At 38.7% G+C, this 13,468-nt stretch overlaps 1 protein-coding gene across 1 annotated transcript in view; it reads right to left on the bottom strand.

Annotated features, from left to right (window-relative positions):
* Nucleotides 1-13,468, bottom strand: part of LOC121317212 (death-associated protein kinase 1-like) — a 76,509-nt gene that overhangs the window by 18,905 nt on the left and 44,136 nt on the right. Inside the window, exons 9-15 of the mRNA XM_041252899.1 lie at nucleotides 12,137-12,182; nucleotides 6,849-6,938; nucleotides 5,003-5,095; nucleotides 2,558-2,677; nucleotides 1,718-1,816; nucleotides 1,371-1,469; nucleotides 578-676 (exon numbers count right to left, since the gene is read on the bottom strand). Of these exons, the coding sequence (XP_041108833.1) occupies nucleotides 578-676; nucleotides 1,371-1,469; nucleotides 1,718-1,816; nucleotides 2,558-2,677; nucleotides 5,003-5,095; nucleotides 6,849-6,938; nucleotides 12,137-12,182 (646 nt within the window). The remainder of the gene's footprint in view (nucleotides 1-577; nucleotides 677-1,370; nucleotides 1,470-1,717; nucleotides 1,817-2,557; nucleotides 2,678-5,002; nucleotides 5,096-6,848; nucleotides 6,939-12,136; nucleotides 12,183-13,468) is intronic.

Genomic DNA, 13,468 nt, shown 5'->3' with positions numbered 1-13,468 from the left:
ATCCAAACAATCAAACAGGTCTAAGAATCTCTACCAGAAACAGAACAAGCATTTAAAATGTCATTCCTGCAGGAAGCGTTGTTGGTTGCTTTGTAAATGAAGGAATATCCCCTGTGGGGCAAATTAAACAATGTCCAAGAGTACTGCTAGAGGCACTTGGAGGCTTTTAGAGGAACTTTTAAAGGACATGTTATAAAACTGCATATTATATATCTGGACGTTTCATATAAAAGGGGCTGAAAAAAATGCAATTAAAAAGAACCACGTGCTATAACACTGAACTAGCTGTGCCTCCTCAATGACACACGCTGCATAGGGTAGTTCATTGGTTATTTACGGAACTGCATGCTACAAACCGCATGTGCTTTCCAATCTATTGTCTGCCCCTTGCTATGATAGTAATTCATTTGAGAAACATTGGGCAATAAGCTGTCTGTTTTTAAATCCAAAAAGTAACCACAAAACAACAGCTTGCATGATCTTTTCCATGCAAATCAGGACTACCCTATTTTAGAGAAAAGGTTTCTTTGTTAGCTAATGTCCTTCAATCTGTGACTTCCCGTTTCAGTGCGCTTACCCGGTCCTGAAGGTTAGGATTGGCTTGAATACTGCAGAGATACTGAACCACATCCAGGTTTCCATATCGGGCAGCTACATGAAGAGCAGTTTCTCCAGACTGGGCTCATAGAACAAACAAAATGAGAGCCATTCATGTATGAGCATTGTTTGTAATTGTTTTGTAGCTAATGAGTTAATGAATATATTTCTGATAATACACAGTACTGCTACAACAACAGCACAGAGCCAAAACAACTCATTCTCTAACCTTCAGTATAAACTGACTGTACACATCAAATTTGTTGGGGAAGTAAATTTACAGCCCAGTGAATTAAATGATAGTACTGGGAGGTGTAATAGCCAAACATATATAATAAGATGACTACCTAAATTACATATATATTCCACTACTTGGGAACTTGTCTCATTAAATATATGAAAGCCTGGAAGGTATATCCAATCTCTTAGGAGCATAGCTTGGGTTTTAACAGCATTTAACTGCAATATTTAATAGAAGTCTACCAAGATCCAAGATGACTACAAATTGTTATGTCAGATCTCTGCAATACATATTTATTGTTATACTTTGTGACTTCTGCAAGTAACCATGGAAATAAGTCTTATAAAACCTTAATTCCACATCATCCAGAAATTAGATTTGTGAGTCAGATTACATTTTGAAATGCATGGCCCAAAATCAGAAGCCTTAAAACTAGAAAATCATTTAAAAGATACAGCACTGGTTTCAGTCACTCTGGAAGAGTAGTAAGATTGTGTTTCTCTGCATGTGTGTGTACAAGTGTTTATATTACCTTATCTTGAACATCCAAAGGACACTTCATTTCATTAAGGAATTTTAAGGTTTCCACATGACCATGCCTGGATGCATAATAAACAGCATTTGATCCAGACTGTAAAAAAAAAAAAAAAAAAAAAAAAAGGTAAAATGAAGCAATCGGTTCTGATTTTAAAATGTTTACTGTACACTAAAACACTGATCATTCATATAATTTGCATTTCAACAGTCAAGAAGGCCAGAACATACGCATGTATCGTTTATGTCATGTTTATTGCTTCTTGAAGTTGTACCAATGACACTTCAGACTCGTGGTCAAACAAGACACACAGACACATCCATTACTGTCCTGGAAGCCCTAACCTTGTCTTTTGCATGGATTTGTGCTCCTCTTCTCATGAGCAAATCAAGCATCTGAACATTTCCACAGCCAGCTGCTGTAAGCAATGGAGGTGTTCCGTGCTGCAAGAAATGAAACACTGAAACATTCAAATGTGCAAAAGAAGAAGTCTCCAGTCGTTTTTCTTCTGTTTTTATGGAAGCAGAATAAGATTCATAAGCAGTTACAGATAACATTTGCTTACAAGCAAAACCTCAAATTGTCTCAATTTGCAGAAACAATTTAACATTAATAAAGCATGAGTTGATTTAAAATCTCTCATACTGACACACAGCTGGATGCCTCCTAGCAATTAAATTAAAAATCTTGGCTGTTTATTACTGTTCAAAAAAGAAAGATTTACATTACTTTCTATCCTCGTCTACTACAAAATTAAGAGTACAAAATCATTTGCAATTGTGTTCCTGATAAACAAATCACTCATAACTATGAAACACTCAATGGTTCTGTATTTAGAAATACTTAAAGAAACATAATAAATTCAATGACAAATGTTTCGACCACATGTCATTTTCAATATCTTCAATTTTTTTTCTTTTTTCCTTTGTATTTATAATTTCACAGGACCCATGTTTTACATGTTGTGGTAGGTCAGGCAAAAGAAACTTGGGTGCCATCAAGCATCTCAGATTTCCTGTCACCCAACCTTGAAAGTAATGTGGAACAACAATCATTTCTCAAAAGATGAAAGTTTCTTGGAATTGTAAATTATTGGCACCTTGTTTGCTACACTTGAGACAATCACATTGCTTAAAACCCCACTCAAAGTTCTAAAGTAGTCCTTTGAAACATTTTACTATTACCTTGTTAGGTTGGTTAATGTCATAACTTGGCAGTGATCCAAGTAAATGTTGTAATCCAGGGACATTATCATCATTGATGGCATGAATGATTGCTTTCATTACAAAGGAATCTTCCTCATCCTTTTAAAGAAAGCAGAGACAACAGTCATTCTTCCCAAGCTTGGGATTTGTTTGCATCTGTTTGCAGTAATCACATTTCTAGTTTTTGTTCCTTTAAGTTTTTTCTTTGTGTTAGTCAAGGACTAAGATTTTTCCTATGGCCATCAACTGAATTAGCCAAGTCTCTGCATTAAAGACATTGTAATTTATATTACAATGAAACCTCAAAAATTAGAGTGCCGATTAACCTGAAACTTCAATTAATTCATGGATGTGCATATGCTGTATTAATAAACTGCCTACTAGACCTTTAACTCGAGTTAAAATACACAAGAAAGAAACACCCACAATAACTCAAATTAAATAAATGACTAAATGCTACTGCAGCGTTAACTATTAATGGATGAATTCTACAATATAAAATATAAATCACAACTTCGTACTTTCAGATTTGTACCTTTTAAACAAAGACTTTGTTTACTGTACACACAGATTACAACTTTAAGCAAAGTATTTTGTTTTAGAGAAGAGCAATAAGCAGGGTGAGCTTTGTTTAAAGTCAAATTACTTGAGTCACAGGGGCAGGCTGCATTGCTGGCTTCAAGTGGTGTGCTTGATTCCACTGCACAGTAAATATATTTAGAAATACTGCTTATGATCCAGTTAAAGTAAGGTATTTTGGGAAATGAATACATTTAAACCAAAAAAAAATTAATGAACAAACCATCCATGTATGAATTTCACAATACTTTGTCCTAAGAATGAAATGTTATTGAAAATCAGACCTACAGTATTTAGTCTTGCAATAATTACACACTTATTAACAGATACTAAAAAAAACAAAAAACAAAACTGGTTTTCAGTTTTATTTCTAATTATTTTATTTCTAGGCATGTAGCTCAAACCAGTGACTTTGTTGCAGTGTAACTTTGTGCAAGATTTGAGTTCGACTTCTTTATAGTGTTTAAATGATTGGTAGAAAATAGAAGTTAAATCCATAACCTGTAACAGAGTTCTAGAAATGACACGCATCTATGAACGCTTAGTGCACAGCTAGACTGCAACAGCTAAAGGGAAAAGGTTAGACCCAGCCAAGCCTTAATGCACACTCCCAGCAGGTCGTAAATTCACTCTCAAAGACGTAGCTGTTTTACCAGGGAAAATAATACAACTTAAAATCAAGAGGATATAAAGAAAAGATAGGTGAAACTAATAATTTAATCTAAATACAAATGGATATTAAGTTGTATTTAGTTTTGTAATAGTACAGCATTAGTTATATCATGCAGCTCCACATTAATCCATTTAACTGTGTAACAAAACTAAGTATATTATGAATTATGGAAGCCGCTGTTAAAACATTGTAAGAGTCACAACAAAACCTGTAACTGATAGTTTCAAGTTGGAAAATATAACTGCATTAACCCTAAAATAGCAACTAGAGGGCAGTCATGTGTAACCTTGAAGTTTGCAAAGGTTAAATGGACTGGGTTTGGGGATACCAGAAAATACAAACTTTGATGCTTTTGCTTAAATCTAGAAGAGGAAACATTTCTGATAGAATTTATGAGGGTGTGCGAGCTATGAATGCGAGTCTTGTCAAACACATTTTCATTTTTTGTATTTATTTATTTTTAAAATATAGATAGACCTTTGCAAGCTATGTGACCTTGTAATCTTGTGATATGCAGGGTGTTTAAATGTATTCACCACTCATGGACAGTTAATATTTCACAAATCATTAACCATTTACCTGGGAGCAGTTTAACTCATACCAGCTGGCTTCCATGGAGTTGCACATTTGGAACTCATCATTACTAATATAGGAATATTTAGACCACTCCCTCAGGCAAGTCCAGCCTCTTCACATTCTACAGAACAGGTAGACTTTATAGATCTGCCAATTAACTACAGTACTCTCAGACTTCCTTACTTTCAATAAAGCCTTGTGCTTCTTTAGTAAATTACTCCAATTAACTGAACCCAATGATGACCACTGCTCTTTCATGGGTTCTTGTTGCAAGTTTTTTGCATAGGATAATGGTACTAAATGAGTGACCTGATCTTTCATTGTCAGAACCTAGTTCAAATCTGCCACTACGATTAAAATAGTGAAATGTCACAAATGAAATACACATATATAACAAATTAGTCAAGGGGCTGGTTAAACAGACCCTGCTTAGCACTGGTCTGGGACTACTTTACTTAAGGTGACAACACTAGTGCTAACAGGTGTGAAACCAGCCGAGTTAAACACAGTATTTATTTACCCACGCAGCTAATCCCCATTGGAGACAGAGGCATCCATTCCAAGATTTGTGACAGTACATTATATAAACTGCTTACCAGGGTGTCTTCACTCCTTGCAACACTCATATTACTTCTAGACAGGAAAGATCTTGACAGCCGATTGCACAGCGAGATTAAGCGCACCGATTGCTAAATATGAAGAACAATAAAAACATTGGTGTCATGATACACGAAGGACTTTATGCATTTGTTTATTATTTACCCTCAATTGTTATTTATTCTGTAAAACATCTGTTTTTTTTTAATATTATATTAAATGTATATATTGTGCTCAGGGGACACACAATATGAACGTTATAAACGAACAGTGTGGGGGTGGGGGGTGTCGCGGGACACAACACACATCTGACTAAAATAAAACTCCCTCTCTACAATGCACATATAGTGAAGCAAAAATGTAACTTTCAGTGAATTAACCATGCATAAAGCACCACGTAATCAACGCTACTGTATAATTCTTTACAAAAAGAAAAAAAGGTAACATTCCCACTCGTAGATCATTTTAATTAGTAGTTTTTAATATATATATATATATAATATATATATATATATATATATATATATATATATATATATATATATATATATATATATATATATATATGGACCGACAGGCTGCAGGTGTGGTTAGGTAGGCAATAAGGGTTTGACTATTGTTAGACTATCATTGGACTTAATTGGCCCACACCTGTAGCCTGTCACAGCCAAATGCCTGGCTGGTAAAAGGGAGCATGTGCCGCCAGTCTGGTGGGTTGTTTGTTTTGTTTGCCTGCCTGAGAACATCTGAGGATTATCTACAATAAAACCAGAAAGGGATAACTGGAATCAGTGTCGGATAATGTTGTGGTCCTTTGCATCTGCAATTCCCTGTGCTCTACCAGGGCTACGAGGAACGGCCTGTCCGCTGCTGGGATTCACAATGGGACTGGACTGCAGAATAAGGGTAGGAGAAGGGTTCCTAAAGAAGAAACCATGCAAGCTAGGAAAAACCCAAAACCCAGGTGGAATTACCTAGTCACCAACTGGATGTGGTTATTGGTCCAGTTGGTTTACATCAGCGTTTTGGTTTTGGTGGTTTTGTTTTTGTTTGAAATCTTGTTTGAACTGTTTACTTTCTTTTGGACATTGCAATATAAGAGCAAGCCATATAGAATATTGGAATAAAGACTTGCTTTGTTTTGGAAACTACTGTCTCTCTTCTTCGTGTGCACCTACTCGCTCACAAAATATATATATATATATATATATATATATATATATATATATATATATATATATATATATATATATATATATATATATATATATATATTCAAGAGTTGTCAGTTCACAAGTCAAGGTCAAGAAAACCAAGTTGTTCTTTACAGACAAGAAAACCAAGTGCGAGAAGGAGAGAGGGTCGGGAGAGGGGAAGAGGGAATGGCTCGCCCCAGGTTCGGCTGTCTGAGTGGGGCTGAAACAAAGCTGAAGCGTTTCGTCTCCCAGAGAAAGCCACCACTCCTCTCGCAGCAAAAAAGTAAATGCATTAGATAACCACGTACTAGGTCTAATATTTATTTAGTTATAAAACAAATGATGAATAAGATGTCTGTGTTATAAAGTGCCAGCACAGATTTTCTTCAGTTCAGATACTGTATTAAAAGGGAGAGACAGAAACTGAAGTTAGACCAAGAAGTTGTTTACAGTTTGTACACTGGTACTGTATTTACTGTAGAAATACTGCATGAATCACAAGTATAGGGAATTGGGGGCCATGCTGTAGAAGCGTTATATCTGAGGCACATTATAACCGAGAGCCTTATAGTGAGGGAGCACTGTACTTAAAAAAAACACTGTCAGAAATGAGTAACATGTATAAATAAATAACATATCTTAAGGTTACCTTCCATTTTCTTCGGGCTGCAAATTTCTTGAATTTTTCCATATTTACAGCTGATTCCTTTCTGCTGAGTGCTTGCTGTGTATCTTTGGGCTAAATAGAGGACATATTAAACATTTTAACAACTGCCAATGTGAAGTTCTCCATAACAATAAAATCATTTAGACTGTAGGGTTTACATCATGGTGTGTGTGTGTGTGTATATATATATATATATATATATATATATATATATATATATATAATACACACACACACAGTACTGTGCAAAAGTTTTAGGCAGGTGTGAAAAAATGCTGTAAAGTAAGAATGCTTTCAAAAATAGACATGTTAATAGTTTATATTTATCAATTAACTAAATGCAAAGTGATTGAACAGAAGAAAAATCTAAATCAAATCCATATATGGTGTGACCACCCTTTGCCTTCAAAACAGCATCAATTCTTCTAGGTACACTTGCACAAAGTCAGGGATTTTGTAGGCATATAGTCAGGTGTATGATTAAACAATTATACCAAACAGGTGCTAATGATCATCAATTCAATAAGTAGGTTGAAACACAATCATTAACTGAAACAGAAACAGCTGTGTAAGAGGAATAAAACTGGGTGAGGAAAAGCCAAACTCATCCAACAAGGTGAGGTGTGCTGAAGACAGTTTACTGTTAAAAGTCATACACCATGGCAAGACTGAGCACAGCTAAAAAGACACAAGGTGGTTATACTGAATCAGCAAGTTCTCTCCCAGGCAGAAATTTCAAGGAAGACAGTGGTTTCCAGATGTGCTGTCCAAGCTATTTTGAAGAAGCACAAAGAACCGGGCAATGTTGAGGATCGTAGACGCAGTGGTCGGCCAAGGAAACTTACTGCAGCAGATGAAAGACACATCATGCTTACTTCCCTTCACAGTCGGAAGATGTCCAGCAGTGCCATCAGCTCAGAATTGGCAGAAAACAGTGGGACCCTGGTACACCCATCTACTGTCCGGAGAAGTCTGGTCAGAAGTGGACTTCATGGAAGACTTGCGGCCAAAAAGCCATACCTCCGACGTGGAAACAAGGCTAAGCGACTCAACTATGCATGAAACACAGGAACTGGGGTGCAGAAAAATGGCAGCAGGTACTCTGGACTGATGAGTCAAAATTTGAAATATTTGGCTGTAGCAGAAGGCAGTTTGTTTGCTGAAGGACAGGAGAGTGGTACATGAATGAATTGTCTGCAGGCAACAGTGAAGCATGGTGGAGGTTCCTTGCAAGTTTGGGGCTGCATTTCTGCAAATGGAGTTGGGGATTTGGTCAGAATTAATGGTCTCCTCAACGTTGAGAAGTACAGGCTGATACTTATCCATCATGCAATACCATCAGGGAGGCATCTGATTGGCCCCAAATTTATTCTGCAGCAAGACAATGACCCCAAACATACAGCGAAAGTCATTAAGAACTATCTTCAGTGTAAAGGAGAACAAGGAGTCCTGGAAGTGATGGTATGGCCCCCACAGAGCCCTTATCTCAACATCATCGAGTCTGTCTGGGATTACATGAACCGAGAGAAGCAACTGAGGCTGCCTAAATCCACAGAAGAACTATGGTTAGTTCTCCAAGATGTTTGGGCCAACCTACCTGCCAAGTTCCTTCAACAACTGTGTGCAAGTGTACCTAGAATATGAAGGCAAACCTCTGTTTTGAAGGCAAAGGGTGGCATATACACACACACACACACACACAGATACATACATACATATACACACACACACACACACACAATAAGGCCAGAGAGGGTGTCAGTATGAGTCGAATATATGGATGCCTGGGGCTCCAACTCTCGAGAAGTTTGTATATTCACTGTATACAAATGCCTATTGCATTTATAATCCAGTTTATAAACTTTGGATTTGAAGAAAAAAAAAAAAAGCATAAAATCACGTTTAGAGCAAAATAGTTTTTTTTTTTTTAATATTTTTTTATTAAATATCCTTATGCCAATAAAGCAGTCTCATTTATAACGTTGAACTACACACTAAATTAAGCTGAGTAAATTAATTTTATCGGTAGATGAAAAAGAAAGTAAATCTGTATTTTTCTATATTGTGGACATTGCCATTGAAAAGATACAACAGGGGGTGGAGATGAGTTATTTTTTTCCCGTCACTGACCTGAGACGGGAGGAATAAAAAATAAATACAAACGATGTGTCTGTGAGGGTGGATACTGTTTAGAAATGTCTTTTGTGTTTTTCAGTAGCGTTTACAAACCGCTAAAAATACATTAATTTTAAGTGACGAAGTTGGGGTGACTTTTTTTTTTTTGTTGCTACCTTCCAGTTCATTTCATTGTTCTTCATCCAAATCGGCATGTCTATTTGCGACTTTGAGATTTTTTTGCAGGTAATTGATCATTCAGTTTCATAGTTACAGCTATAAATCTGTAACTGTAAAAGCAACATGGCTACCGTCCGATAGTTTAAATTCTATGAGGGACGTTGTTTCACATTCAATTGCCAGCCCTGTATTTATATATATGTAACAGGGCGAGCAGCCCTGTACAGTATTTATTTTTAGAATGGGGTCTCCCCCCTCCGCCCCTGTGTTATTTTGTACTTGTTTATTGTGTTTATTTTGTAAATATAAATGTTGGCGAACGGCGTGTGTTTTGTTTTGAAAATGTGTGTTATGGTTTCTGTCTATGTTTTGTTTAAAAACCTTGTGGTAATGTGTGGCTGTCAGCTAGTGCATTGTTAAAATTAATAAACTTGTGCAGAATGTGCCCGACGGGTATTGAGAGAATTGAATTGATAGTAAATAAAAGACTGCAGCTCTCTGCACTTGGGGTGGGTGTTGGAGAAGTGACTGTATGGAGGATCAGTGGAGATTGCCCAGCCTGACCTGGATCATATTTGTATTTTTGTGTTCGTGATCATTTTTGGTTCAACCTTTTACTTTTGTGCTCTGTGAGCAGTGTTTATTTTTGTTTAAATATTTGATTTATTTTTGTTATTTAATAAAACGGCGCAAGCGACATTGCACCGTACCCGTCTGTTGTTGTTCCTCCTTCTAGTCTGACGTCACCGCAACGCCATTTCCTGCCACACGTGGTGTCCATCGTGGGATCGACCACAGCCTCTGACTCAGGCCAGAGAGGAGGTACTTCACAAGGGTACTGCAGTTTTTTCTTTCTTTTTTTTTTATTGTAACTTTTTTGGAGTGAGGATGAGGAAAGATGGGAGGACGGGAGGAAAGATGAGGATGGGAAGGAGACAACAGCAGCTACAGCAGCTGCAGCAGCAACAGCAGGCACAGGAGATCAGCTAGGAAGCCCTCCTCCACAGTATAAGCAAGAATTACTGTTGCTGCAACTGTGGGGAGTGGGGGGTATTTCCCAGTTAATTGCCCCCTCCCCGAAGACTGGTCTTACAGCTGCTGGAGAGGGGACATGGACCTGGAGTGGGAGGAGCCCGAACGTCCACAGCCCAAGATGGTGGAGACGATGCGTCCACAACCCAAGAAGGGGAAGGCCAAATGTCCACAGCCCAGGTACCCGCCAGCAGAGGGAGGTTCCGCCTCCACCGCCGTGGGAGGACTGCTTGTCACTCCCACCTCCACCAGCAGAGGCAGAATACCTGCTGGTTGCACCTCCACCGCCATTGGAGGACTGCTCGTCACTCCCACCTCCACCAACAGAGGGAGAATACCTGCTGATTCCGCCTCAACCACCGTGGGAGGAGTACGTGCCGCTCCCACCTCCACCAGCAGAGGGAGTATGCCTGCTGGTTTCCCCACTGCAGCCAGAAGGGCAGGAGCCCCAGCCGCCTTCACCAGGAGCTGCCTCTGTCTCCACCACCACCAGGAGCAGAGCAGCAGGAGCTGCCTCTGTCTCCAACCCCGCTAGAGGAAGAGAAGCAGGAGCTGCCTCTCTATTCAACATTGGAGGGACCAGGGCGTGATGTTGCCAGACATCAGCAGCCCCTGCATAGGTTGTTGAGGGGAGCACGGGGGAAAAACGTCTGGCCACAGTGGCTGCGAAGAGGGCCAAACCCTGCACCACCACTAGGCCTGGCTTGCTTCCCGCCATTGCCTCCAGAGGGTCCACTGCTGCCCTGCCTCGCACCGCCCAAGGATGCTATGTCTGCATCACTTGGGGCTGCCTGGTGCTCCGCAGTGCCTGGGGATGGTTGTGTCTCTCTTTTATCCCCTAGGGTCGCCGACGGTCCCGCTTCGCCTGGGGCCGCCGAGGGCTCTGCGCCGCCTGGGGCCACTACTAGTTCTGCAGGACCGCAGGAAGCACCGGGGCCGAAGAATCAGAAAAGGGAGCTGCCGGCTACAAAGAAGGGGGGGGGGGGGGGGGGGGGGGGGGGGGGTTGGTCAGGAGACCAGCTCCCCCAGCCGCACTTTCGCGTCAGGAGGAACAGTGGCTGAAACCCCGGAATAGGGAGGTGCCAGCCACGAAGGAGTGGGGGGAGAAGGACCTTCCACCATGGTCGCCCCATCGACACCTTGCTCCCCTTTTCCGGGACTTTGAGACTAAGGAGGGAGGTGGCCGTTGGAGCCATGTGTGTGTTGCACAAGGGGGGGGGGGATATGTAACAGGGCGAGCAGCCCTGTACAGTATTTATTTTTAGAATGGGGTCTCACCCTCCGCCCCTGTGTTATTTTGTATTTGTTTATTGTATTTATTTTGTATATATAAAAATGTCGGCGAACAGTGTGTGTTTTGTTTTGAAAATGTGTGTTATTGTTTCTGTTTAAAAACCTTGTGGTAATGTGTGGCTGTCGGCTAGTGCGTTGTTAAACTAGCTGGCAGTCACACAATTAATAAACTCGTGCAGAATGTGGCCGAGGGGTAATGAGAGATAGTTTAACCCCTCGGCCATAGTAAATAAAAGCCTGCAGCTCTCTACATTTGGGGTGGGTGTTGGAAAAGTGGCTGTTCGGAGGATCAGTGAAGGCGATTGCCCAGCCTGACCTGGATTGTATTTGTATTTTTGTGTTCGTGATCATTTTTGGTTCAGCCTTTTATTTTTGTGCTCTGTGAGCAGTGTTTATTTTTGTTTAAATATTTTATTATATGAACCGTACCCGTCTGTTGTTGTTCCTCCTTCTGATCTGACGTCACCTCAATGCCATTTCCTGTCACAAATTTTATATATATATATATATATATATATATATATATATATATATATATATATATATATATATATATATTCATAGAATAGATAGGGATATATGGCATATACAGAAATACACAAACCTGCCAGGTTTATAATGGTATTAATTTATATTCAGTTACAACTAACCTTGATCCATGGATGCTCCAAACTATCTTGAATTGTCATTCTCTTTCTAGAAGTATAGAAGTAAACACACACATAATATTGCAGTCACAAATACTTGAACATTTTAAATTAAAAAGCACTGTTATGGTTTCACATGACCTTTAAAATGCCACATTGCGTCAAAGTGATCTTACTGCAAAGGAATTTGCAACTAAACCTAGTTTCAGGTTATGATGAAATTTTGTGAGTGGTAGTGTTACGTTATAATCTTAAATATATACTTGCCAACGTGTCAAGCTATCGTTGCACATCCAAAGGGCATAATCTTTTTATAAATAATATGGTGATGAAAAGACATTGGTGGATATTTAAAAAAAAAGACTGGATGCAAATACCACTGTGTTACAGGACTGGTTCCTTTACACATCAATTTTCAAATCTGAGTGACACTCATATATCAGACTTCCAGTAATTATTTCCTATGTGAATGTAGTACTTTTGTCAAAATTATATCACTTCTAGGTAGCAGTTATATTGTGATAACTATTTGATGTTTTCCTTATTAGATCATTGGATGATTTAAAAGCCTGTAGTGAAATTAATCTGTAATCTTGCTGACATTTGAAAAATGTGTTGAACCTGACATTAACATTAACCCACTTACAAACCTTTTATAAAAAACAAAACAAAAACACCAAGTTAATACATCGGGATAGAGGGAAATCATTGCCAGTCATTCACATGTCTTATAATTAGCAGTTATTAAAGAATGTTATATTGGTTGATTTAACGTTTGAACTGTTCTGCAATAAAGAAATAAATCAATTGATGATGCCATCACACTGCCAAAACATACAGTATTGAGCAAACTGCATTAAGCTCATGCTTTCTACTGTTTAAACAATAACCCACACGACAATATTTTGTCGCGCCTACTGTAACTGCCCAGAAACAACAATAACTTCCATATTTTAGTTCTCTTTAAAAACATAATCATCAGGAAATGAAATTAAACCACACATATTCTGTTGAACAAAGAAGGATGTCAGTAAGAGACCATCAGGAGATCAGAGGTTTAACTAGGCCAGTCCGTAAAATAAGTCTTAGACATGTGTTAATCAAAACAGGGAACTGAAAGCACAAATGCAAAATGCATTGTTGGTTTTGGGGTCTGAGGCACCCTCTTCATATTCCTCTGAAGACATTTATTTTGTACACACCCATATATTTAAATATTCTATAGTGGCTCTCAAAAGTATTCACCCCCCTCGGACATTTCCACATTTTATTGTGTTACAACATGGAATCAAAATAGATTTAATTAGGAGTTTTTGCCACTGATCAACACAAAAA

This window comes from Polyodon spathula, chromosome 1 (assembly GCF_017654505.1).
Source record: "Polyodon spathula isolate WHYD16114869_AA chromosome 1, ASM1765450v1, whole genome shotgun sequence".
In the NCBI taxonomy this organism is placed as follows: domain Eukaryota; kingdom Metazoa; phylum Chordata; class Actinopteri; order Acipenseriformes; family Polyodontidae; genus Polyodon; species Polyodon spathula.
The sequence above is the reverse complement of the archived record's forward strand: the minus strand, read 5'-3'. Positions and strand labels throughout refer to the sequence as shown.